This window comes from Podarcis filfolensis (genome assembly GCF_964270895.1).
Source record: "Podarcis filfolensis genome assembly, chromosome: 7".
In the NCBI taxonomy this organism is placed as follows: domain Eukaryota; kingdom Metazoa; phylum Chordata; class Lepidosauria; order Squamata; family Lacertidae; genus Podarcis; species Podarcis filfolensis.
In genome coordinates, this window is record NC_139603.1 from 57,256,776 (window position 1) to 57,280,396 (window position 23,621).

The window sequence follows — 23,621 nt, forward strand, 5'->3', positions numbered from 1 at the left end:
TAATTTTTTCAAAAAGGGAAAAGGAAGTTTTGTTCCCGCCAAAAATTATGCAGTAACAACAATCCCACAAAGAGCGTGCCAGATGACCCACTTGTCACGCTCATAATGGCATGCCATCTGGTGTCTAGCATACACAACGTCTGGCTGTTTGCCAAGGCAGGCCAAGATAACACTCACAAGTTGATCTGGTCCACTTCTGGTGTGGCAGGCTCTGGGAACACTGCCATACTGCTCTTCTTAGTGCTTCCGAGTACATTGAACTCACTCATAAACTTCTGCTGACTTTTATATATAAATAAAGGCAGACTTCCAGTTATGAATCAGGCATGGATGACTGAAACATCTGGAGACTGGAAAGTACCTTGTTTTGCTCTTTGCAACCTGAAAATATATGCATCAATCCAAGCAGCTTGGTGACGTATTGCTTTTTAAAAAAATGCTCTCCACTCATACAAGACCTGCTGTATCTTGAACAAAGATGGGGATGGATATGTTTTAAGGGGTATGTATCAAATTTTACAAACACACAGGCTTTTAGACTTCAGAGGTCTGTGTATGTCACACAAGCACACAAAATGTCAAATAACTACCAAATTTAAACTTTTCAAAGAGAAACACAGACAAATAATTTCATTATTTCATTCAATTTACATCTTATTTTACCTCATCTACTTTCTTTGTTCTGCTTTGCAAAGATTTTGTTTCTCATTCTTTTGAATGCATCTCAGATTTGGCTGTCTTCTGACATCTTTCTCCTCCCCACACCACCTCTCTTACAGACGCACCAACTCTCTTCACCCATCTGTTAACCCATTTTAAATCCCCAACTGACATCTATAAACACTATCTGTTGGCTTCCATTTTCTTATCCCTCACTCCGTCAACTGAGATCTTAGTTTGTTGCTGTACATGCCCCATATGTTGCCCAATTTTTCTCCCAACGCCCTCAATCTAGCTTTCCTTGATCCTTTCCTCCACACTCAATACCAATCTTGCCATTGTCAGAAGAAGCCCCCGTAGTCCAGAGCAAGCCAAAAAATGGAATTTCCAGTAAATCTCCATACTATCAAAAAGCTTAAAGCAACTTGTTCCAATGTTTGGGTAATTTTCTATATGAAAGCATGATTCACATTTAGGAATCAAACGAAGTATCAATACAGATTACACTTATTTCTCAGAAGTAAATGTCCAGTAGATATGTACATAAATGTTTTTATTTCTGTGTTAAGGTCTCCTGCTTTGTATGCAAGATTCTTTTAAGTGAAACAAAATCTGCAGTAAAATAACAAAACACAACAAAACTTCAAAGATATTCATCTTATAATTAGAGTCAAAACTTTAGAAACGTAAATATTAACAGATGCTGTCATTTTCCAACATGCATGTTTGGCTGCTGCAGGTATACAGTATTCTACTTATATATATATATTTTTAAAATTGCAAATGCACCTAAGACTGCAAAAGTATCAAAATATACCTAACATGGCAAAGGTTCAAAACCTTTTATTTATTTCTTTTTGCTAAAAGCAACACGAAAGCAATTAAATGAAAGATTCAACCAATACCAGCTCCAGTTTGTACTACTTACCAGAGACCTATGTTAAACCTTGGTACTGGAGGCTTTGGTACCATTTAAAAAGAAAAATACAAATAATATGCATACCTCCTGCAAAGCAGCAAATCTTTTAAGCATAATAGATGAAGACTTGGAGTCAGCCCAAAGAGCTGCAGGCAGTGTTTGTGTGTACACTGCAGAACTTTGTTCCCCACACACCAGTCCCCTGCTATGCCTTGTTCTCCCAAGAACTACTCCAGAAAGTCAGGGACTCTCAAGAGAATCTTCCAACATAGCACAAGAAACTAAAGCTAGAATTGGAAAATCCAGGCAGCACTGGTGCACACACTCTTTGGATCTTGGCATAATGGTTGTAATTCAGAGAGCACATTTTAAATACAGCTAAGCGCTTGTGTATACCCAGAAGGACAAGAGGCTAACAACACACATGCTACTTAAAACAGCCATCATGACTGTAGCTTGCCACATGGCCTTGAGGTGGGTGGGCTGTGATTAAAAAGACAGCAAAAGTCAAAAGCCACGGTAGGAATGGTTCTCTGAATTACAGTCTTACTATGCTAATCACATCCACTTAACTCCTTTGTGCTTCAGGTGGGGAATCTTCTAAAGAAACATACCGAAGAGAGAACACACCAAAACCAACAATGCCAAAGGGAATCCCAAACTGGCTTCTCACATTTTGAAGAGGAAGAATAATCCTCTTATCAACAGAGCTGATCAGAAAAAACGCTAACAGTTTTAAAACTGGATAAAAACCTTGAGTGCCCATTAAAGGCAGCGAGGTGAATATTCCTATATATAAATATCCATTTAAAATAATAAATAAATAACTATGATACGGGGCCTTAAGCTGTATTTAAGTATGCTAAGGTCAGAGATTGCTTTACATACCACACACACACAATATTAAAATAAGGAAAATCATTTTTAGAGTTCTTGGTGTTATGTGGTATCAGGTTTCTTTCTGGTAATTGTGTTTCTCCATGCACAGCAACAGTTGATATCAGTTTAGCTTGAGAACATGCCATCATTCTATTTGTCATTTTACATACAGTGCATATGATGCTCGCTCTTTCCATCTCTCATAGCAGCAAGCAGATTCTGCTAGTATCTATAGCAGCACACCCAGGAGTGGAGAGGAAGAGTGTCAGATTTATAAATAGATAACACCTACAGTACACAATTCTATTTTCCTGTCAGTATTAAGGTTGACAGCACACCATTATGTTTCGCAAGAAATTAACTAAAAAAACAACAGCTACAACAAGCAAAACTAAGACATTCCTTCAAATCAGACATAAATAAGTGCAAATGTCTAAAGCAGGTAAACTGAAGCAACTGCTGTAACCTGTGAAGATTAGAAGCATGTACAAATATTAAGGGAAAAAATGAATTTTCATTTTAAACAGTTTTGTAACAGGGTCGTTGAGGCATCCAAGAGCAGGCATAAATGGTTTTAGAAAGAGTTCACAGCCTAAGCGCAAGTAACCATAGATCATCCTTAGTCATGTGCATGCCCACACACAGGGTAGGTGGGGAAAATTGAGGGCGACTTGAGCTGTACAGAGATAGCGCCAACAGCAACTTCTGTGACTGTGTTGGCACTTCTCTCAAGCACAATTGCAGAAACCACTGCAACTAACCAATCTACAGCCCAGTTCACACCAACATCTCTCCACACTTAAGCAAGCACAAAATGTGGCCAAGGAAAGCCCATGGCTGCTTGTGTCAAGAAAAATAACTATATGAGCCAACTCTTATTTCTTTCAGAGGTGTAATGTAATGCATTGGTGTTGATTCCTAAATAGGGCTACAAGGTGAGACATAGCATATCCTCTTGTTCTGTCCCTACACAATGGCGCCGTCTCGGTCCCTTTAATAACCAGGGTCCTGGAATATTTGTAGTATAACTAAGCTGAACTTTAAAACTACTATCTTAGACCAACATGATTTAAAAGGGAATAGTGCAATCTCGAATAGATGAAATGCAAATTCATGTATTTCACAGCATGCAATCTCGCTGCTATTCCATGCACCAAGGTTAAAATTCGCTCTTTCTCATTTTTGCTGGAGCTATTTACCAGGAAAACAACATCCGCTTCTAGACAACCTGCATACATATATATTTCTGCACAGTGAGGCTGCAATCCTTTGTATCGTTTGTGCCCGCATAGACCCACTTCTGGGGCTGGCATTCGCAGAGCAACCCAGATACTTCAACGCATCCTGCCATAGCAGCTGATCCTCCACCACCATCCTTCAGAGAGGATGCTCATTCTCCCTTTTGCCACTTTCACAGTGTTTACACAGCTCAGGGGGGAAAACAGAAGAGAGGAAGTCTCTTTCACACAGAGATGTGTTTATACCTTGCACTGTGCTTCTTCTGAGACACACCACAGGCCACTTCCTTTTATTCCTGCTTTGATTTGATTAGGAATAGTAGGCTATCTTCAGAGACACCCCTTAGCCAACAGACAGCTCAGGTACCACCACCATTCCAATCTATCTCCTCAGGTAAAATATGATGCATTTGTGGAGACTGAGAGCAAGTCAGAGCAACTGCTGTAAAAGGCCAGCCCAACTGAGATTCCTCTCCCATTTTCCATTTGTTAACTTCTGCAAGGTACAATGTTTCATGACACAGTCAATTCTGATACTTCATACGATATTGGGGCCTTGCTCTCCTTCCCTTCCCTGGGCCATTTGTAGGATCAACAGTCCCCACCAGAAGCAAGATGCTTTCATCCCTGTCAAAAGGCACAACCTGCAACTGAGAATATGAGCATCATCTTTTAAGAGGCTGATTCTTCACTGTCACAAGCTGCTCACATCCTCTAACCTAAAGAGAGCTCTTCTACCAATCTACCCAGGTTAGAGCTTTGCAGGAGTAATCCTACTGCAGCTTCCTAAAAGAAACAAAATACACATTGATTTCTTCTTCTTCTTAATGCCCCTGACTGATAATATACTGGAAAGTTCTTAAGTGTCCTACCAAAATTAAGGCAGTGATTAGAGTCCCAAAGACTTCACAGGCTAGAAGCAGAATGGGGTTCAACTGGCAGGTTAGCTTTAGACTCATATTCAAGAAAGACTGAGGACTTGGTCAGGACTGCTGCTTCTATGGGGAAAGGATAATAAGGGGATGTAGTTCATCTCAAAAACTAGCAGAATGGACTGTGTATAAAAACACTGCATAAGGCTGAGGTTACAACAATGGAAAGGAGGAGCAAGGGTCAACAGTGCTTAAAGGTGTTGTCTCTGAGAAGTGGGTGTTATGATACTACTCCTTTCCTCTCTGCAAGCAAGAGCAAGCTTGTCCTGGCTTCCTCCTGAGTTTGTGTTGTTTTGCAAAGCAGCAGGAATATGCGAGCACTTGGTGAGATTGCAGCCTTAAGCTTTAAAATGAAAATAAATTAAAAAACAAACCCCCTTCCAAATTTACAAAAGCCTTCCTGCTCCCACATGCTGTACAATACATTCAACAATGGTCTCAGTTTGAGATTTCTGAATACTGATGCTTTATCCTAATAAAAATTAAATTCTTCCCTTTGTCTACTCTTATTAGAAGTACCATTCTCAAATAAATACATTTAACACTGTAGTTAATTTTGTGCAGCATACCTAGTTCTAGTAGTGCAACTTTCTATTCTTCCTTTAGTCTTTCTTTTGTGTTTATAAAAATTGCTACATAAGCAAATGCGTTTAAGCAAAAGCATTCTCAAGGAGTTGTGTAATGTTTTTTCTTTTACAGAACACTGAGTACCTGTAAACCTACTCTACATTAAAAGCTTCTTAAGAACAAGAGAAATGTATAAAGAATTTTAAAAACGGCTTAAAAAAATATTCCTTTCACCATTTTCTTTAGAGTGGTCTTTTAAAAGACCAATTAAACTTGCTTTTAAAAAAGGTTTAAAAAAAGACTTAAGTTCTTCCTTATAATGCAGCTTCAACTCAAAAAAGTATCCATACATACATTACTGGGGAAAAAATCTCAGTATAAAGTCTGTAGTATAAAGGAAAAAGGTAGATTGGTACATTTAGCGACCATCACAAGATCAGAGCCCTTGAAGTGCTGCCAGTAGCTGTATAGGTGCTCAGGTATCTTCTTGCTTGCTCAGTCATAATAAGCTGATCTTCAGTCTTCCCATAAACAACAGCTTCCCATTCACAATTGGCCTGCAACACATGGTCCAGGTAACAGTTACTTTCAAGTCACATCGAACTTTTTTGTTTATAAGCGAAATATGAAATCCAATTGTGGCTGCCTCACAGGAAAAGTAACTTCTCCTGGCATGACAGAATTTCAGCTTCCTCTTCTCTTTCCTGCAGCCCCACCCCACCCCGAAAATTTGCTCCATAGGGTTGGGGGACCCTCTGGAGAAGATATAGGGAGGGTATGGGGCACAAAGGGCAAGTCCATTTTATGACAGTGTCCTCACAACCAAACCTTAAAATAAAATGTATCATTTAACAATGAGAATTCAACATTTCTCAGTTTCACTAAGTGGCCCTAAGACATGATCCTATTCTCAGCCTCAGCCCCCTCATCTGGAATGTGGGAATAATCACACCAGCAGACTTTACAGTTCAATATAAACACATTACTCCAAATACAGAAAGATCTGTTTGATGGCACCAAGCTTTTTTGAAAAGTTTCTTTTTTACAAAATGGCACAAGCCTTTGTAGAAGCAACTCACTTCAGATGCTCAGCAGTTCCATGAAATAGGTTGTCACCTATGAAAGCTTATGCTATTTTAAAATAAAAAGTTTTTAAATTGTCAGCCGCAAGGTGCTATTAAACAGATTCCTCTATTATTATTATTATTTTTAAAAAAAGGTTTCATACTATATAAACAAACATTACTGAAAATGTCTGTGAACCACTTTTCACACTTGGCGCTCCAGCCAGGTGGAGGTACAACTGCCATCTCCAGAGGACTCTTATAAAGGGAGGCATTGAACACCAGTATCCATCTCCACTCTTTGTAATTTACTTATGCACTGGAGTCGAAGGGGAGGGCTGGATGTGAATATGGGAGGCATCTGAATTACTCTTAACTGTCTTGCCCATGTTTTTCTGCAATGTGGTTCTAGTGCACCATTATCATTGCACTATGCGGGCTACTGAAACCTCAGCAGTACTGTTCCAAGTCTACACAGAGGGCATGGCACTAATATCAACATGGGTACTACTGGACTTAAAATGAAATCTTCATATTTGCATTGCATATTTCAATACCAATGCATCATATTTCAGTACCAACGCATCATATTTGCATTGGTAAATATTGAATTTAGTCGTAATGGATGCATCGTGAGAATCTTGCAGAAAATAAGCTGCATCAAGAACCCTCAATTCCTTATTTATATCTAAGCTGCTAAATACAAACAGAAAGGAAAGAATGCAAAAAGTAATCTTCCAAATAGCATATAGCTAAACTAAATAAAGCAGAATATTAAGATGCATTGAATACAGACCTGGAAGGTTTTTTCTGTTTTGACATTTTTTGAAGTGCAAGTATTCTGCTTTTTCTTCATTGCTACATTCAGCTTTGTTGAACTGGAATCCTGTTTCTCTGGAGTCCTACTGCCTCTATTGTCATGTATTTCCAATAATGGAATCATCAGGAGTGATGTAGTATATATATTTTCTGACTAGATTTACAAAGGAAAAAAAAGTTTAAATCAAATAATTGAAGAATAAAAAACTGACATACAGAACTCTCCCCATTTACATTCAAAGGCATCACGTGTTTAAGTGAAATTGTGGGCCACTTCTAAGTTCAGTGCAATATGTGCATTGCATGCATGGTCACATACTTATCAGACGTTCCTAAAACAATCACTGTAATGCAAACAATAAGGCCCAGTAGGTTCATCCCTATTTAGCAACCTTATAAAAGTGGCATACTTTGAAATAACCAGCATTTGGCGATATGACTTCAATAGGCTGTATCATCTTAATTCCAATAATTCTAGCTTGAAATATTTTATGGATCCAGATAAATGTGTTCTTGTATCACTAACACAAAGACCTTTCTAGAATAAAAGCGGCCTATAAATAATAATATTAAAAATGTTCCATTACAAAATGAGACAAGACTGCTGTTTTTCTTGCCATTTAAAATCTAAATTTGGTAGTATTATTTTTAAAGCCAGTGTCATGCTTGGTTGTGCTACTTGTCAACAGAGAAGATTTCAAATAACCATGACTTACAGAAACAAATTAAAACAAAAAAATTTTTTTCTTTCCAGTAGCACCTTAAAGACCAACTAAGTTAGTTCTTGGTATGAGCTTTTGTGTGCATGCACACTTCGTCAGATACACAGAAACAAATTAGTTTACATTCTACCTTAAATATGTGCATATTTTAATTCATGCTGCTCACCTGTACATCTGGAACACTTTCATCTGTGAAAAACTGGGCACCAAGCTCTTCTTTTTCCCAAGGATCCAAAACTAATGACTTCCTGACTTTCTTCACAGAAGGATTCTAGGAGCAACATTTTAAAGAAAGAAAAGCAACTACAGTCGTTTCCATAATCCTTGCAATGCTAGAATACTATGTATTTTTAAATTGTTATACAGCTCCACATTTCACAGAAATCACTAAGCAGTTTACAAGTATCACAAGTAGATTAAAAAGTGAAAAATTCCACATTTTATAACAGCACAGAAATAAAACATTAATATTAAACCAAAATAAAATTAATGACTAATAGCAATTCCAAATTACAGAAATACAATCGACAACTAGCCAAATATACAAGTATGTATTTACAGGTAGCAACAGCTCTCTCACTTCTGCTATCTCCCCAACCTAAGCTTGCAACATAAAGTGGGGCAAAATTACACACTCCCTGCCCCCATGCAAAATTACATACTTCTCTGCTCCCAATCATTTCTCCCTCCAATAATACCCATAAAAAACAACAAGGGTGGGTGGTGCCCTCACCCTCTTTGTAAAGGAGCTTTGAAAAAGGGTAATGTAATTTACCTCTAGTTTGCAGCCCTTGTAGAAAGAATCCTCTTCTTCCTTGAAGAAGATATCTGTTCCAGTTTCCTCCTTTAAAACTTCTCTGATATCTTCTTCCAGATAGGCAAGGGGCTGTGACTAATCAAACAGGTAAAATACATCAAGCAGAAGGCAAGTCGGGAAATGATTTCTCCTAAATATCATAGCACTAGGTACACTACTTTAAAAAAAACATTTAATTCCAATGCACAAGTAATTCAACTGTAGTATTATTTAATTTACGGAATATCCAGAAGCAATCCAGCACAACACTATGGAAAGAGATGAGGACATTAACAACCAATCAAACCATGCTTCTCTATATATCTATATACTAGTACAAAGGATTACCATTAAACTTTCAAAAGAAGAAAAAACTGGTTTGAAGCAAAGTAACATTGCCTATCATAGCATAGTCTTATATTTAAATAGAAGTCCCACTCTAATAATGATGTGATTTCTTACACACCCTCCATTAGAGGAGTTACAGCAATTTAAAACTTAATATTTAAAACAGTTTAAAATCAATTACATTAAAAAATAGGTCCTGAGCTGTGTCTGTGTGTATGTGTATCCAAGGCAATGTGAACCAAAAGTTACGTAAAAGGAATATGAACCAAAATTCTACATACCACAATTTTCAGAGGACCATATTTTTTTTCCTGAGCAGCTAAAGCATTCTTAAATGGAGTAGGGGTCCTTGGTGTTGTACCTAGCAGCGATCTTCTAATAGTAGGTGTCCTAAAACTTTCCAAAAACCGAAGTTATTTATGCAGTGTGTTACTATTTAGATAGTCAAAATCAGTCATTTTAAGTAAAGGATTCTTGGAGAGTGAATCCACTCCCCCACTTTCCTTTGATGGTATTTGCAAAGTAATTCTTCAGCACATCTAGGTTTTGTTTTGTTTTTAATTCATATCTAAAAGCCATTTAAAATGAATCATATACTTACCCTGCATTTTCTTTTTGATCTTTGGGTGTTACTTCTTTATTATGTAAAGGTGTGGTAATAAGAACCTTTTGGCCACAAATTGGAGTTGATGTAAAGGCAGGATTTTCAATGTTAAACTGCTCATTTCCAGAACAGGTGTTGAAGAACTGCACATAAAACAAGAACACAAATTGTTCCATGTAGATTGAGCAGTATTCCCTCAAACTGTCTCCGACTACCAGTTGTGAATCTGCTTATACAGACTTAACTATTCTGGTTTTGCTTTTATTACTCTGCCCCATACACACAGTTATGAGCTGTCCAACTTGTAGCAAGACATATTCTCATTCACTATCATGCTATTACGAAGATTTCATAAGCATGATTCTCTACCCTTAGGTCAGAGAAGAACAATGGGCTGTACCCAGGTATGTTTTACACCGTGTAGAACTATCACTGAATACAAGCCAATCAGTTAATATCAACAACATCATTAAATAAATAAATAAATTTCTATACCACCCTTCATCTGAGGATCACATTGCTGTCTTTGCAACTAATTCAAACTACCGTATTTTTCGCTCTATAGGACACACTTTTCCCCGTCCAAAAATGAAGGGGAAATGTGTGTGTGTCCTTTGGAGCGAATGCAGGCTTTCGCTGAAGCCTGGAGAGCGAGAGGGGTCGGTGCGCACCGACCCCTCTTTCTCCAGGCTTCAGGAAGCTATCCGCAAGCCTTGCGAGCCTGGCGGGAGTTCCCGCTGGGCTCCCAAGGCTTGCAGATAGCAGCCTGCATCCCGAAGCCCAGGGAGTGCTGCACAGCGCACCCCGGGCTTCGGGCAGATATCCGCAAGCCTGGGGAGCCCAGCAGGAGTTCCCGCTGGGCTCAGAAGGCTTGCGGATAGCAGCAAGCTCCAGGAGCAAAGGCGAAGTTGCGTGCAACCTCGCCCCCGCTCCTGGACCCGTTCGGGGGAAGCTCAGGCTTCCCCCGCCCCAGCCCTGCGGCTAAAAAGGAACCAAGATAGCGAGCGGGATCCATCCCACTCGCTGTCTTGGCTTCTGCCAAAGCCACACGCAGCCTCTCCCAGCTGGAGAGGTTGTGTGTGGCTAAAGAGGAAGCCAAGACAGCGAGTGGGATGGATCCCATTGGCTGTCTTGGCTTCTTTGCTCTTTGGGGCTGGGGGCAGGGGAATAATTTTTTTTCTTTATTCCCCCCCCCAAAAAAAAAACTAGGTGCGCCCTATAGAGCGAAAAATACAGTACCTTTCATTCTACTTTGACCTTTTGCTGAACTTTTGGAGTAATCATTGCAATATTTTCAGTGTTTTTCTGTAAAATTGTTGGCTTAAAGCTGTGTTGGATTTATGCCATTCAGATAACACTGGAAACAATACTAAATTGTATGCAAGTCATTTATAGAGCCAATTCCTGCCATGACACAATCCAAGATAGGTCTGAGTCACTTATAGTTAAAATGTGCAGAACCAATGTACTGAGCAGGGAAGAGCTGCATACTTAACTACACAATTGTTACAAGTGAATGAATAGTGTAACATCATCTTTTATTGATTTATAGGATTTAGTAGATAACCCTGCCTAACCTATTCAATAAAAGCAAGTTTAATTACATCAATTTTATTTACCTGGGAAGGAGAAAAGGGTAGTGTTTTCACTGGTGTTTGTTTTAGTGCAAAATTGGAACCACTGCTACATGAACCATCGTTCTGTTCATTGACTGATGGTGACAGTCCAGTTCTAGTTTTCTTCTTCTTGCGCAAAATAGTTGGAGGAGTACTGAACTTGGCTGTAGTTGGAGATGCTGACTCTTCGTCGTCACTTGATTTTTTGCCATCTAGTACAACACTTACATTAAACTGGCACTCCATGGCCCCATCGTTGTGCTGAATCCGCATTAGTTTTACTGGAGCTTGACTGACAGGGGACGTAGCCGCATCAGAGAGGTCAAAGCTGGTGACGTCACTCCATGCTACAGGATCCTACAAGGGGGAGAAAGAAACATTGTGCCATGTGTTTATTGGAATAAACAGAATTATTTATCTCAACAGAATTGGACTGGTGGGATCAGTTGCTTAACTGTGCACCATCATTCTAGCACAAAACGACTAAATTTAACTCTAGTCCTTAAGTGCATGTCTTTTTAGTTTGAATTCAGTCTCCTAATTTTCTATCATCTTATTCCAGAATGTTAATTCCTAATTCTGCATTGTTTTTCTTTACAAAAACCAATAAAGCAGCTAATAGTGAAACACTATTATTATGTAGCACTTGCAATACATAGAACAAATGATATATTTTGTGCTAATGTTAATATTGTTTGTTTGTTTCTCTTTTGCATATTATGAAAAATAACTGTTTATTAAAGGCTGGAAATAAAATGATTCAGACTTACAGACTCAATGAGTTCTAGTGTCTCTGCAAATTCTGGAATGGTCTGTAGAGATGACAAAACCGCATTTGCCTCCACAGCCAAATATTTGGTAGGAGAGTTCTGCTGAGCTGTTGCAGTCTGGGTTTCATCCAGATTATAGAAGTCATTTGTTTGTTCCCCAAGGCCATTTAGGGCATTTGTCATACTATCTTCCATGATGAAGCCTCCAGACCAGTTAGAAAAATTTCCAGCTTGCTAAGAATACAAAAAGTGTTGCTTTTTATTGATATTAAACATGAAAGATGACTAACATAAATTACTTTTAGGCAACCTAGGTCCCACCTGCACTATTCACTTAAAGTAGTATCACCTCAGTTTAAACAGTCATTGCATCACCCAAAGAATCCTGGGAGCTGTAGTTTGTTTGTTTTTTAGTGTTGGGAGAATGGTTGGGAGACCCCAATTCCCCTCTCAGAACTACTATTCCCAGAGTTCCGTGGGAAGAAGGTCTGATAATTACCTTATTTTTCGCCCCATAGGACGCACCGCCCCATAGGACGCACCTAGTTTTTTGGGGGGGAAATAAAGAAAAAACATTTTATTTCCCCCCAGACGCGGGGCTGGCGCGGGGGAAGCCCGAGCTTCCCCAGCCCCCAGAACAGGCTGCTGCCTGCAAGCCTTGCGAGCCCGGTGCGCGAGGCTTGCCGACATCTGCCCAAAGCACGGGGCTGGCTCCTCAGCTCACCCCGTGCTTCGGGCTGCAGGCTGCCGGCCCAAGCCTTGCGCGCCCGGTGGGACCTCCCGCCGGGCGCGCAAGGCTTGCGGACATCTGCCCGAAGCACGGGGCGGGCTCCGCAGCTCACCCCGTACTTCGGGATGCAGGCTGCCGGCCCAAGCCTTGCGCACCTGGCGGGACCTCCCGCTGGGCGCGCAAGGCTTGCCGACGTCTGCCCGAAGCACGGGGCTGGCTCCGCAGCTCGCCCCGTGCTTCGGGCTGCAGGCTGCCATCCCAAGCCTTGCGCGCCCGGCGGGACCTCCCGCCGGGCGCGCAAGGCTTGCGGATAGCTTCCTAAAGCCTGGAGAGCGAGAGGGGTCGGTGCGCACCAACGCCTCTCGCTCTCCAGGCTTCAGCGAAAGCCTGCATTCGCCCCATAGGACGCACACACATTTCCCCTTCATTTTTGGAGGGGGAAAAGTGCGTCCTATAGGGCGAAAAATACGATAAACAACACTGATTAGCATTTAGGCTATAGTTCAAGCATGCTGGGATTCTAAGGGAAACACATTCCATATGCAAAGAAAGAGCCAATGGCAGAAATAGCACAGAAGCTACTGTTGTGCATGCAGCTCCCTTCCTGCAACATTTCCTTTGCCCTCCATAATTTAGCAATGAAAGGTATGCAAAGCACCAAGCCTTTCTTCTAAAAACTCTAAGATAGTTGTCCTAAGAAGCACATTATGTCATTCAAGCTGTCTCAACTGCCCCTCCCTCTTGTCCCACTGTCCCAGTGTGCAGGGAAAACCAACAGGATTCCCTCAAGGATTCCTGTATAAGCAAAGGAGAATGGGGAAGCAGAATACACATGAAACAAATCAGAATCATAAAGCTCGTTCATTAATTTGTTTAAAATATGAACAGTAAAAGATCATTAGCCATCATGACATCATGACATTTATAGAAAAAGTTCTTACAGATGAGACTCTCTTTCTCCTGATTTCATTCTCAGCCGACATAAGTAACAGCTCAAGTTCCTTAATTTTTTTCTCTTTGTCAGGATCATCATCAAATGGCTGCTGATGCATACATTGAAGGAAAAATAACAACACCAAAGGACAAAGTGTTAGGGCACATTACTGAGAATGGCAACATATTTGCTGTTATAATTTTCTGCAAACTCAATTAAACTTATCAAAGTTCTCATTCAAAACATGGGTTGCCAACACAGAGCCCACAGGTTCACATGCATCCAGAGGCCTTCCCTGGTGCCCATAAGGTCCACCCCCACTGTCCCTCCTGACTGCTTTTCAAGATTAGTTGCAACATAGGAGAAATTCTGAAGGGTCACAGGCTCACAGCTGCAGATCATTATTCTGCCACCCCATGCCAAAAGGATTCCTCACAATACAAGTGGTCTTCAAAGAAGCCCTCTGTTGGCTACAGTAGGTTTCGGAAGCTTAATTTACAATGGAGGAGAGGTGATTGTGGGTTGCAGCTAGGGAGGAAAGGATTGTTGTTTTCCTGCCCAGCTGCAACTCTCCAAAGTTGCAAGACCTGAGCGCAGAAGCACTCTCCCCTCCAGCGGTTTCCAGCAACTGGTATTCAGAATAGTTTATTTTAAACTGCAGTATTGTTTAATACGATGTGCTAGCCAGGCCACTGTAGGCCACACAATCTCTATCTCCCCACCCCCAAAGAAAAGGGGGAACACCTTATAACCTTTGAAACTAATCTTATAGACACATTTTTCGCCTGCACAGAATTCTTCTCAAAATGCTCTCCTAGAGGTCACATTATATACAAGCCATTATTCATTTTAACGGATCTGTTGCTCAACACAATCCTGGTGATAAAGTCCTTAAACTAAAACATTTGCATGCTATCTGCCAAATATTTTCATAAAAAGCTTAAAAATTCATCATTATAGATAGAACTTACCTGAATGAAATTTGAAGAAGTTGTGACATGGTCAATGCAGTTGCCTTCTGTTGAAACATACTGATATCCTGGGATCTAACAAATCAGAACTATTCTTTATATACTGATTTTATACACTTTATACACATTTTTCAATTTCAGCAATTTTATAAAATTTGACACATACTTCTTTTCAAAAACTGATTAATTTGAGACAAATGAGGAACTCTCAGGTTATTAAAGAAAATTTATCCACCGTATCACTTTCATTACAATATCCATTTATCACACTTTTAATTTATCACAGTATCACTTGGAGACAAGAGCTCATTTTCCGAGTTAAAAAAAGGCTTATTGAGGCGGTAAACATTGGATTTTTAAATAAAAATTCTGAAGATATTTCCTCAACAACATTTTTTTTTAACAGCAATAGTTTCTTTGTGATATAAGTTTTAACAGAGTGAGCAACCTTGGTAGGGTTGGCAAGATGCAATGCACATGCTCTTAGATGGAACTGAGTATCCTGACACGTCTCAGTCTAAATTAGCTGCCTACTAGCTTTCAATGTTTCACTGTTGATATTTAAAGCCCTAACCAACTTGGGACCAGGATACATACTGTAGCAGACAGCCTCCCTTGGCATAAACCAAGCCCGTCTTTTTTGTAAACCGCCTTAATGTTTTTTTCCACAATCAAGCAGTATATTAATTTTATGAAATAAATATATTTCTAAGTTTTCACAAGGAGAAATGGGCCTTCTCAGCAACAGCACACACCTCAGGAATATCCTCCTTTGGGCCATTCATGAGGCAAAGACAGTAATAACTTTTAAATACCTCTTAAGAACTAACATTTACTCAAATTTCCTGGACTCCAACTAACTCCCCAACCTCTGTTTTGTACCCTGCCCAATTTGTAATACATAGTTTGTTATTCTTCATCTATTTTTGGAAACATTACTCAGTGTCATTTATTATGATGGTTCTTACACAAACCACTTCAATTTTTATTATATCCATCAGTATTCATCCATCACTATGCATTTTTAATAAATAAATGAAACAGAAAACGTCTATACCAGAAAAAGAGGGAATTTCAGTGGATTAGCTTGTCATGCCAGCTTCATCTAGTGAAATCCCTTGCTTTACATAACTATGAAAGGTACAGGAGCATTGCCTTATTTTTCACCTGGCTAGCCATAGCGCTCAGCCAAATTTCTAAAGTCCTTTGCAGAAGACTAATCTCTTCAAAGACCAAGAATGAAGAGAGAGCAGAAGAGGAGGTGTAGAGGGGGATGTGAAAAGAGAAAGGGCTGCTGGGAGAAATAAAAACAGCATCCCCATCTCCAACACCACTGGAGAGAATGTAGCCCTTGATAGAAAAAAGTACTCATCCATTTTAGTATATGCTTCCCCCGCCCTTCTTAAATAAAAAATGTAGACACACACAAAAGGTTCTGAAAAACTTACATGTGCCTGCACTGGTATGTAGAACTGATTTGGGGTATGAAGATGGTCTGTAGATGCACAAGTTTTGTGTGGCAGTTTTGACGAACAAGGTCGCTCAGTCTTGATTCCATCTTGTAAATATCCTTCTTGTTCTACTTTTCTTCGCATAGTGGAGTTCCAATGATTTTTGATAGAATTGTCAGTCCTAAATAAATCATGGGACAGATCAGGCCAAAGTCAAGCAATATAAAGTCTCATGTATTCAATGGATGAGAGTTAATCACCTGCTTAACTCTTATTGAAATGAATTAAAACATAAATAATATTTAACTTTGGCTGCATTGTGCCCAAAATGTAGAAATTATGTAGTTACATATTGCATTGACCTGAGAGCTTAGCTACATCAAGATAGAAACAATGAGAGAAATAATGTCTTGAGAAGGAAAGTTACCTTTCGATACTTCTCTAAATTAAAAAGGGGAATTTCAAATATTTCTAAAACAGTACAATATTTATTTTTCATAATAATAGAAAGGGACGGGAGATCTAAGAGGATTCTTCCTAACAGAAACTTGCACAAGTAGAATTTAAAAATGTTTCTCTTCCTCCTTTGGATTCCACCCAAGTATTAGTTTCTTTGTTATTGGAATCATAGCCGTCTGGAGGAAGGAATCTGTATTACTTTAACTGCTCCGAATATAACATTAACAACTATTTGATTCAGATTTTAAAATAACTCAAAATGCAAGATAAATTGCAGAGCAGAAAAGAGGAAAGGTATGCTATATGATAAGCAGGACATTTGTAATTATTTAATCAACAAATCCTGCAAAATCCACCGCAAGATAATCCATTTCTTGGATATTTCTTCCTAGTTCACCCTTTAGAAATAAACTTTTACACTATCAATTCCTTCTATTCTGATTCTGGGGAGCAAGTACACAGCTTAGCTCTGTAACATTCTTGGCATGGCAGGGGTTGATGGGAGAGGGGAAAATAGATGTTGCAATATCAAGCAACATCGTGGGTGCTTGAAGAAACTAAAGGAGTTCAGAAGATTGCTGCCTGGTTACTTGAGCCAGAAGGCCACAGGGCATCTAATATACCAAACTCCCTTCTTCCCTTTTCTAAGCCTCAGTGGTTACTGGTTGATGTAATCATGCCTGCCCAGAAACACATGCAAGGAAGGACCGCGCTCCTACAAACATACACACACACACACACACACCCCAAACTTGTGCTGCTCTACAAGTTTAAGAGAAATCTATGGAGATCAGTTGGGGACACTGGATGCTTAGCAGGATTGGCCAGGCAGAGGGATATTTATTGCTATGGCGCAGCCTACTGCACAAAAACATTAAGACATGGCATAGAGAAGGGTGGAGCTTCTTTGAACATGCTAATCTGGGAGTGGGGGGAGGCCAGTCCCAATTATTTTGGAATAGGTTTCAGAAACCTAGAAATAACAGTGTGATTTTACCTTCCGGGAAGCAACTTCGCAATTTCAGCCCATCGATTTCCCAAGCGTTTGTGAGCTTCATAGATGATTCTGTCCTCCTCCTCAGTCCATGAAGATTTCTTTACCTCAGGATTAAGGTGATTATGCCATCGTTCTCGACATTGCTTCCCTATTCTTCCTTTTAAGTGCTTTGCAATCAAAGACCAGCGCTTTGGACCATATTTCTGAACAAGCTCAATAACCTGCAACACAAATTGAACAGCAACAGTATGCAACTGATTACTATATAAGAAAACAATAGCCATATTCATGATAAAGAATTAGAGAATCTCAATTACATTTATTTATGCTATTTGTACTTGGAAAAAAATAGTAATACTGAAGTAGTACAAGATTGTGTCAAGCAAAATGATAAACAGTTATATTTCAAAAGTTCCAAAAGACAGAGTGACATTGACTTTTTAAATAAAAATTGTACAGCATCCAACCAATGAGAAAGAAAATGCATTTTGGAAAACAGTCTGAAATATATCACTCTTCCTTTCCACATACTGTGTGGCCAAGTACAGGGTGAAATGAGAAAGCTTTTAACATGTAAGAAAAACAAACCAATTGTTACATTTTAACACATCATAGTTAAATACATGACAGTGTTGTGAAAAACTGATAGCATTATCCTATGAGAAATGAAATCAATTTGGGAAAATATTCAAGCAATTTAATTTATATTTTGGTTTTCATCCAAGTAAACTCTTAAGAGCACAACAATGGGACTGTGAACCCCATCCTACAATTGAGTTGGCCAAAGGGTAAAAGCAGTAAGGTAAAAGCAGGGTAGTGCACTCTTGGGCAATCCTACTGTGCTTTCAGAAACATAATTAATAATCAAGAAAAATATAGATCACTTACCCTCTGATCCTCTTCCTTAGTCCAGGGGCCTTTAATAAGTTCTGGATTCAGGACTTTTTGCCAACGGTGCTGGCACTGAAAATCAGAACGATTCTGCAGAAGAATGGGGGGGGGGGGGGGAAATCACTGTATAATTCCAACTGAAGACTCCATAAGGCTCCAATATACACCTGGAGCTTCCATTAGGAGCATTGTTGTTGACTTCAGTGTGGGAGACATCTTGGCACATGCAATGGAGATGCATGTGTGGCTTTTGAACTCTTGTATGTAAAATAAGAAAAATCTCATTGAAATAATTTCTACTTACTTGTAGATGACTAGCAATAAATGTCCAGTCACTTGTACCATGCTGTTCTACTAGCTTCTTCAGCTTTTCATCCTGTTAATACAGTTTTTAAAAACTTATAAATAGACACATGACATTAGATCTAAACATAAAGAAAAGCCATTACCTGGTTAAGGCTCACCTCATCACGCGTCCATTTTACTCTGTTACATAACTTCTTCGTTCCTTTTTGTTGTGGTACTTCATAGTCATGATCTGCATAGTGAAGGTCATCATCATCTTCCTCACTGCAAAGTGCAAGCTAATATTAAGTTAACATTGACAGTGAAACCATGCTTACACAACAGCTCGAGAAATCTTTTTTAAAAAATAACAAATCATCAACAGAAGGCCCAATTCCAATTGTGGAACAGTAGCATGAGGGAAGGACAGTTTTCCTTCATCGTTTTCCCATTGACACCCCCTGCACTGCTTTCAGTTAAGAAAAAGATGTAGGGCATCCAAGCAAAAGATTCAAATATTCCATTTAGGCAGGATCCAATACGGTCCTGAGATTAATGTCCTGGGTTTCTCAACTTAGTATCATTTGTTTTATATAAGGTCTGTCTTGTTGAAGAAGGGTGACTGCAAAAGAACTTGTTAAATTTTTATTGGAAAACCACAAACATAACTAAAGAAGTGTCCAGATTGCATTAAAGGTGGCCCTGTCTATAGGGAAACACACCATACATTTTTTCTATGTTAAATTTATTTCTATACAAGAATGCTGTCAGCAAATAGCATTAAGCTGGGAACTCATGATGAAATAAAAGAAATAGGAAGAAGATTGTCATCACCCTTGTACCTCCTTGATGCCTGTGCGCCATCTACTGGACAAAAAAACTAATTTCAAAACTATTGGGTGTTTACATCAAAAAATTTATTTGTCCATATTTGTATCACCCTTCCTTCCAAAAAGAGGGTATAACAATTAAAGAACAGGAAAAAACCCACTGGCTTCTCACATCCATCCCCTTTACAATATCTATTTGTGACACAATATTAATATATGTAAATGCCCTTTTTTGACAAACATGTTTCAGCAGCTGTTTCCCTTCAGCCTTTCTAATATATGTGCAGAAATAAATATTTTCAAATTTCCAATACATGTGAGGTGTAAGGTTACCAAAGAGCTATGCTTTTTAAATTACAGACAACAAGTGTACTACTGGTACATGATAGTCCCTGGATAGCTGGCGGGTTTGGTGGCTCTGGATACTTTAAAGCCAGTCTAGACAGATATATGTGCACACATGCATGTGTACAGGATTGGGGTAAAAGCAGACACTGAGGAACAGAGAGAAGGGGGTTTACAACTCTATTGGGATAATAAAAAGCAACACTATCTCTGAAGCATACTCTTTCCACATTTCCTCTGCCTTCATCTAACTTAGGCTTTGAGTGTTTATGGAGACAAACACCTGTAGTTTATCGGTTGCTTAACCCATGATGTAATCATGAATGTCAGCATAACTCTCAGTCACCAAAGGGTTTCCTTTTCTACATTGCTGGATGCCTTCCTTGGTGTGACACTTGTTAGAGAATCCACACAAGAGGAAGTGAAGCAACTGTTCCTAAATAGTATTGAAGAAATCCTATTCTTCCTAAAGATACTTCCTTGTAAGGAATGCACTGATTTCCCTAGTGTAGAAAACAGTAACACTACTTTGAGGAAGCTGGTACTAGTGCCATGATGCAAAGTCACAAACCACTGTATAAAATCAAGTGAGACAAATAAGTTATCCCATGTAAACTTTTTAGGAACAATGTTCCCATGTACTGTAATATAATACACACACACACACACACACACACACACACACTCTATGCATACATTCCTCATACACAACAGTCTTCTTTTTCTGAGGCCCTTATGAGATATGCTTAGTTTCCTATGTGTATATGATGAGCATGTACATGAGATGCCCACATCAACTGACTTCTCTCAAGATGCAATTCTTCAGGGAACTTAGCTCAGCTAGTATTTCTTTCTTTACTGTAGAAAGCAGTCACACTGTTTTAAATTCTCTTTCTTCATTGACAGTATTCCCATTCTCATTCAGTATTCTCATTCACAGTATTTCCAAGTTAAACACAGAATATGATTTGCAAACAAGTTCTAAACAGTGGGTTGTATTCAACAGAGCGCTAAACAAAATGTTACATCAACACAAAATAATTTTTCCTTGCACAACACAATGTTCTCCCCCACTCCTCCCCATGTGCCCTCTCAAATATGTTTGCTGGTGGTGAGTTCCTCCAGAGCAGATTTGGGGGTGGTGTGGAGTGCACATAGGGAGAGGAAAAGGGGTGAAATCTCACTGCAAAAGCACAACTATTTAGTTGAATGCTACCCCATGGTTTCAACATTAAAAACAAACCTTAGAAAGAACATTACTGCTCTGCTTTGTAAAGGGGTATGGCAGGGTTGAGCCTTGCACATACAGTAATAAATCTTATGTTATATATATTGAAAGCTAGGAGACGATTCAGATGTTTAGGATAGCAGTTGGGCAGTTCTTGATGCTTCATTTGTCTTGTTTTTCTGCTAAAAAAATAAAAGTTTTGACAAAACAAAGAACAAGAAATACTGCTTAACACTACATTTGAACCAGGCCATGATATCCCATTTTAAGCCATGTTCACATTCAAAAAGTCATCCACATTAGACTTAGTCTGTCCATTTTTACTTGGACATAAGTCCCACTGATTTCGAAAGTGGCTTACTTCCAAATAATTGGGCATAAGATAGCTGGCTAGCATTTCTAGAGTTGCAAATAAAACTAATAAACATAGAATTAAAATTGAGCCCACAAGTGTGTGCATGTGAACACATGAGAGAAAAGTAACAGACGGCCAATTCAGACTAAACTAAAAAAAAATCCAGTTTCAATTATTTTTAATATTCTAGTGGAAGTAAAAAGGCAGTTTTATGAATGTCAAAGTCATTAGCACACTACCCAAACTGCATTTGTTAGACCCACTGTTAACTTTAATCTGATAGATAAGTAATTCCACAATAGTTCTTCCTCTAACCTGGATACCTAGTTTGATACTGTACATAAACTATCTACACCAGAATGAAATTATTACACATTCTTGTTTTGAGATCTGTATGTTAATTCTATGATCACACAGGGTGTAAATTTCGGAGTGATTTGTTCTAGAAATATGAAAAAAAAGTTTGTATGAGAATAAAACACACTGTACATGTCTTTATATGCAGGCAACACTCTCTCTTTTAAAGTCCTTAAGGTCAACATGGACATTGCTTTCCTCCCCGTTGCAGTACCCCCCAAAAACAACAATTAGCTTTCTACCTTGCCTTCCCAAGGAAGAAAACACAGTGCCATGTCTTATTTAGTAACAGCTGTACAATCTACTATTCTCATACAGAGGAAGGATAAAAAAAGAAGAAGCCACTATATCGACACTACAGTAAATAAGCAACAGAGGGAAATACCAGGATAAGAGGACATGAATTACCAATATGAAAGGCTCTTTTGTCACTGTTATGTGACTCGATGCCAAAACACAAAAACAAAGAAAGTAGGGTGGAGCCCAGAGGGCAATATAAATTTCCAAAGGGGAAGAAATCCGAGTGTCGAAATAGTGCTGTAGCTGGGGAGAACCAAGTGAAAGGATTACTACTGAATACCCTAGAATCAAGCGAAAAGATTACCACTGAATACGCAAGATTCTGTGTCCCCTTGTGCTCTGTGAATAATATTAATGATGTCGGGGGGGGCACCTTAATTGGCATTAGCAAGATGCACTCAGGTCGAGGCGCTGGGGCGCAAGAGTGAATGGACCAAAGGACCCGATGGTCAGGGCACGTGGAAACGGCAGCGAGGATCTCCTGAGGCGAGGGGATCTGTGGAGACGGCCGGAGGGCTGTCAGGAGCCCCCTGTTCCAGCGGATAGGCAGGGCTCAGGTTCCCCAAAGGTCCCGGGCAGCAGGCAGGGCGCTGGAGATGGCTTGGGGAGGGGGCGATCGGGAGGGTCTGCGGGGGCCACTCACCTGCGCGGCCTCTTCGCCATCCTTGGCGCGCACCATAAGGAAGACGAGAAGAAGGGAGCGCGGCTGTCACCACCGGCCAAGGCGCGCAGCCCCCAGGGGGCGGGGAGGGGGGCGCGGCTGCCTTTCAGCCCCGGCCGCGCCTCGCCCCCCGCATGGGGGACATGGCCTTACGCCCAGCGAAAGGGATGGCAAGCCGGGCTCCAAGTCCCCCGCCTGGGGCCTCGCTCGGCTGTCACGGCTCGGAGCTCCTCCGGCAGGGCTGCTTTCCCCCAGGCGCCGCCGCCGCCTCCACCCCCGCTGGCTCCTTTTTCTCCTTTTTTTTGTCCCTGCCGCCGAATCTCGCGCCCAGCCTCTTTCCAGAGCCGCCGTTTGAATCTGCGCACGCGGACTGCTACGCCATTGGCTGCTCCAGAAAGCACGCGACCAAGCAAGGGGGCTGGTGCGAGGGAGGAGGGGGAACGGCCAGTAAGGGGAGAAAGGTGGCGGGATATGGAAAGGAGCCGGAGGAGGGGCCGAGGGCGGGCTAAGGCGCAAGGCATGCTGGGGGAGGGAGTCCTTTCGCCTTCAAGGGCTTGTGAGGGGATAAAACAACCGAAACAAAAACGGCCCGTTTTTAAGGGCAGTAGCCAAAGGCAGCTCACGGACGGGCAAAATACCCTCTGCGATATGTACTGAGTCAGCCTGTTGTGCCGCTTTCCTTTCCCCACACGTTAAAAGTAGCGAGAATCCGTATACAAGACTGGGCACTCGTGAATTCGCCTTTCTAGGGGAGAAAAATCTATATTAATTAACGACAATACAATTGCCTTTTAAAACAAACAAACGCGGTATTAAGAAAAGGAATGAATAGCAACACTGCGAAGAGATTTTATACCTGTAAGAGAAGCAAAAAAAGAAAAAACAAGGCCTCC

At 40.2% G+C, this 23,621-nt stretch overlaps 1 protein-coding gene across 8 annotated transcripts; it reads right to left on the minus strand.

Annotated features, from left to right (window-relative positions):
* Positions 1-1,198: 1,198 nt before the first annotated feature.
* Positions 1,199-23,139, minus strand: MYBL1 (MYB proto-oncogene like 1). 8 transcript variants are annotated; one of them, XM_083624192.1, is made up of 16 exons: positions 22,711-23,139; positions 18,832-18,937; positions 18,672-18,743; positions 18,365-18,457; positions 17,477-17,697; positions 16,018-16,201; positions 14,570-14,644; positions 13,606-13,704; positions 11,935-12,168; positions 11,168-11,521; positions 9,546-9,691; positions 9,226-9,334; positions 8,576-8,692; positions 7,967-8,071; positions 7,056-7,232; positions 1,199-5,752 (listed from the first exon to the last, which is right to left on the minus strand). In XM_083624192.1, the coding sequence occupies exons 1-16, from the start codon at positions 22,728-22,730 to the stop codon at positions 5,624-5,626; spliced, it is 2,241 nt and encodes a 746-aa protein (XP_083480318.1). In that variant the 5' UTR covers positions 22,731-23,139; the 3' UTR covers positions 1,199-5,623. The 8 variants fall into 8 exon arrangements, with proteins under 8 accessions (XP_083480318.1, XP_083480315.1, XP_083480314.1 ...); XM_083624189.1 differs by having other exon boundaries at positions 9,226-9,340; positions 18,832-18,951; positions 22,711-23,127; XM_083624188.1 differs by having other exon boundaries at positions 9,226-9,340; positions 13,606-13,707; positions 18,832-18,951; positions 22,711-23,127.
* Positions 23,140-23,621: the final 482 nt, after the last annotated feature.

Coding starts and splice junctions, on each gene's coding strand:
- MYBL1 (XM_083624185.1), bottom strand. CDS start 21,132: ATGTGCAAGGCTCAACCCTGCCATACCCCTTTACAAAGCAGAGCAGTA. Junction 16,202..17,476: donor GCGAAGTTGCTTCCCGGAAG/GTAAAATCACAC, acceptor TGATTTATTTAG/GACTGACAATTCTATCAAAA. Junction 14,645..16,017: donor ACATACCAGTGCAGGCACAT/GTAAGTTTTTCA, acceptor CTGATTTGTTAG/ATCCCAGGATATCAGTATGT.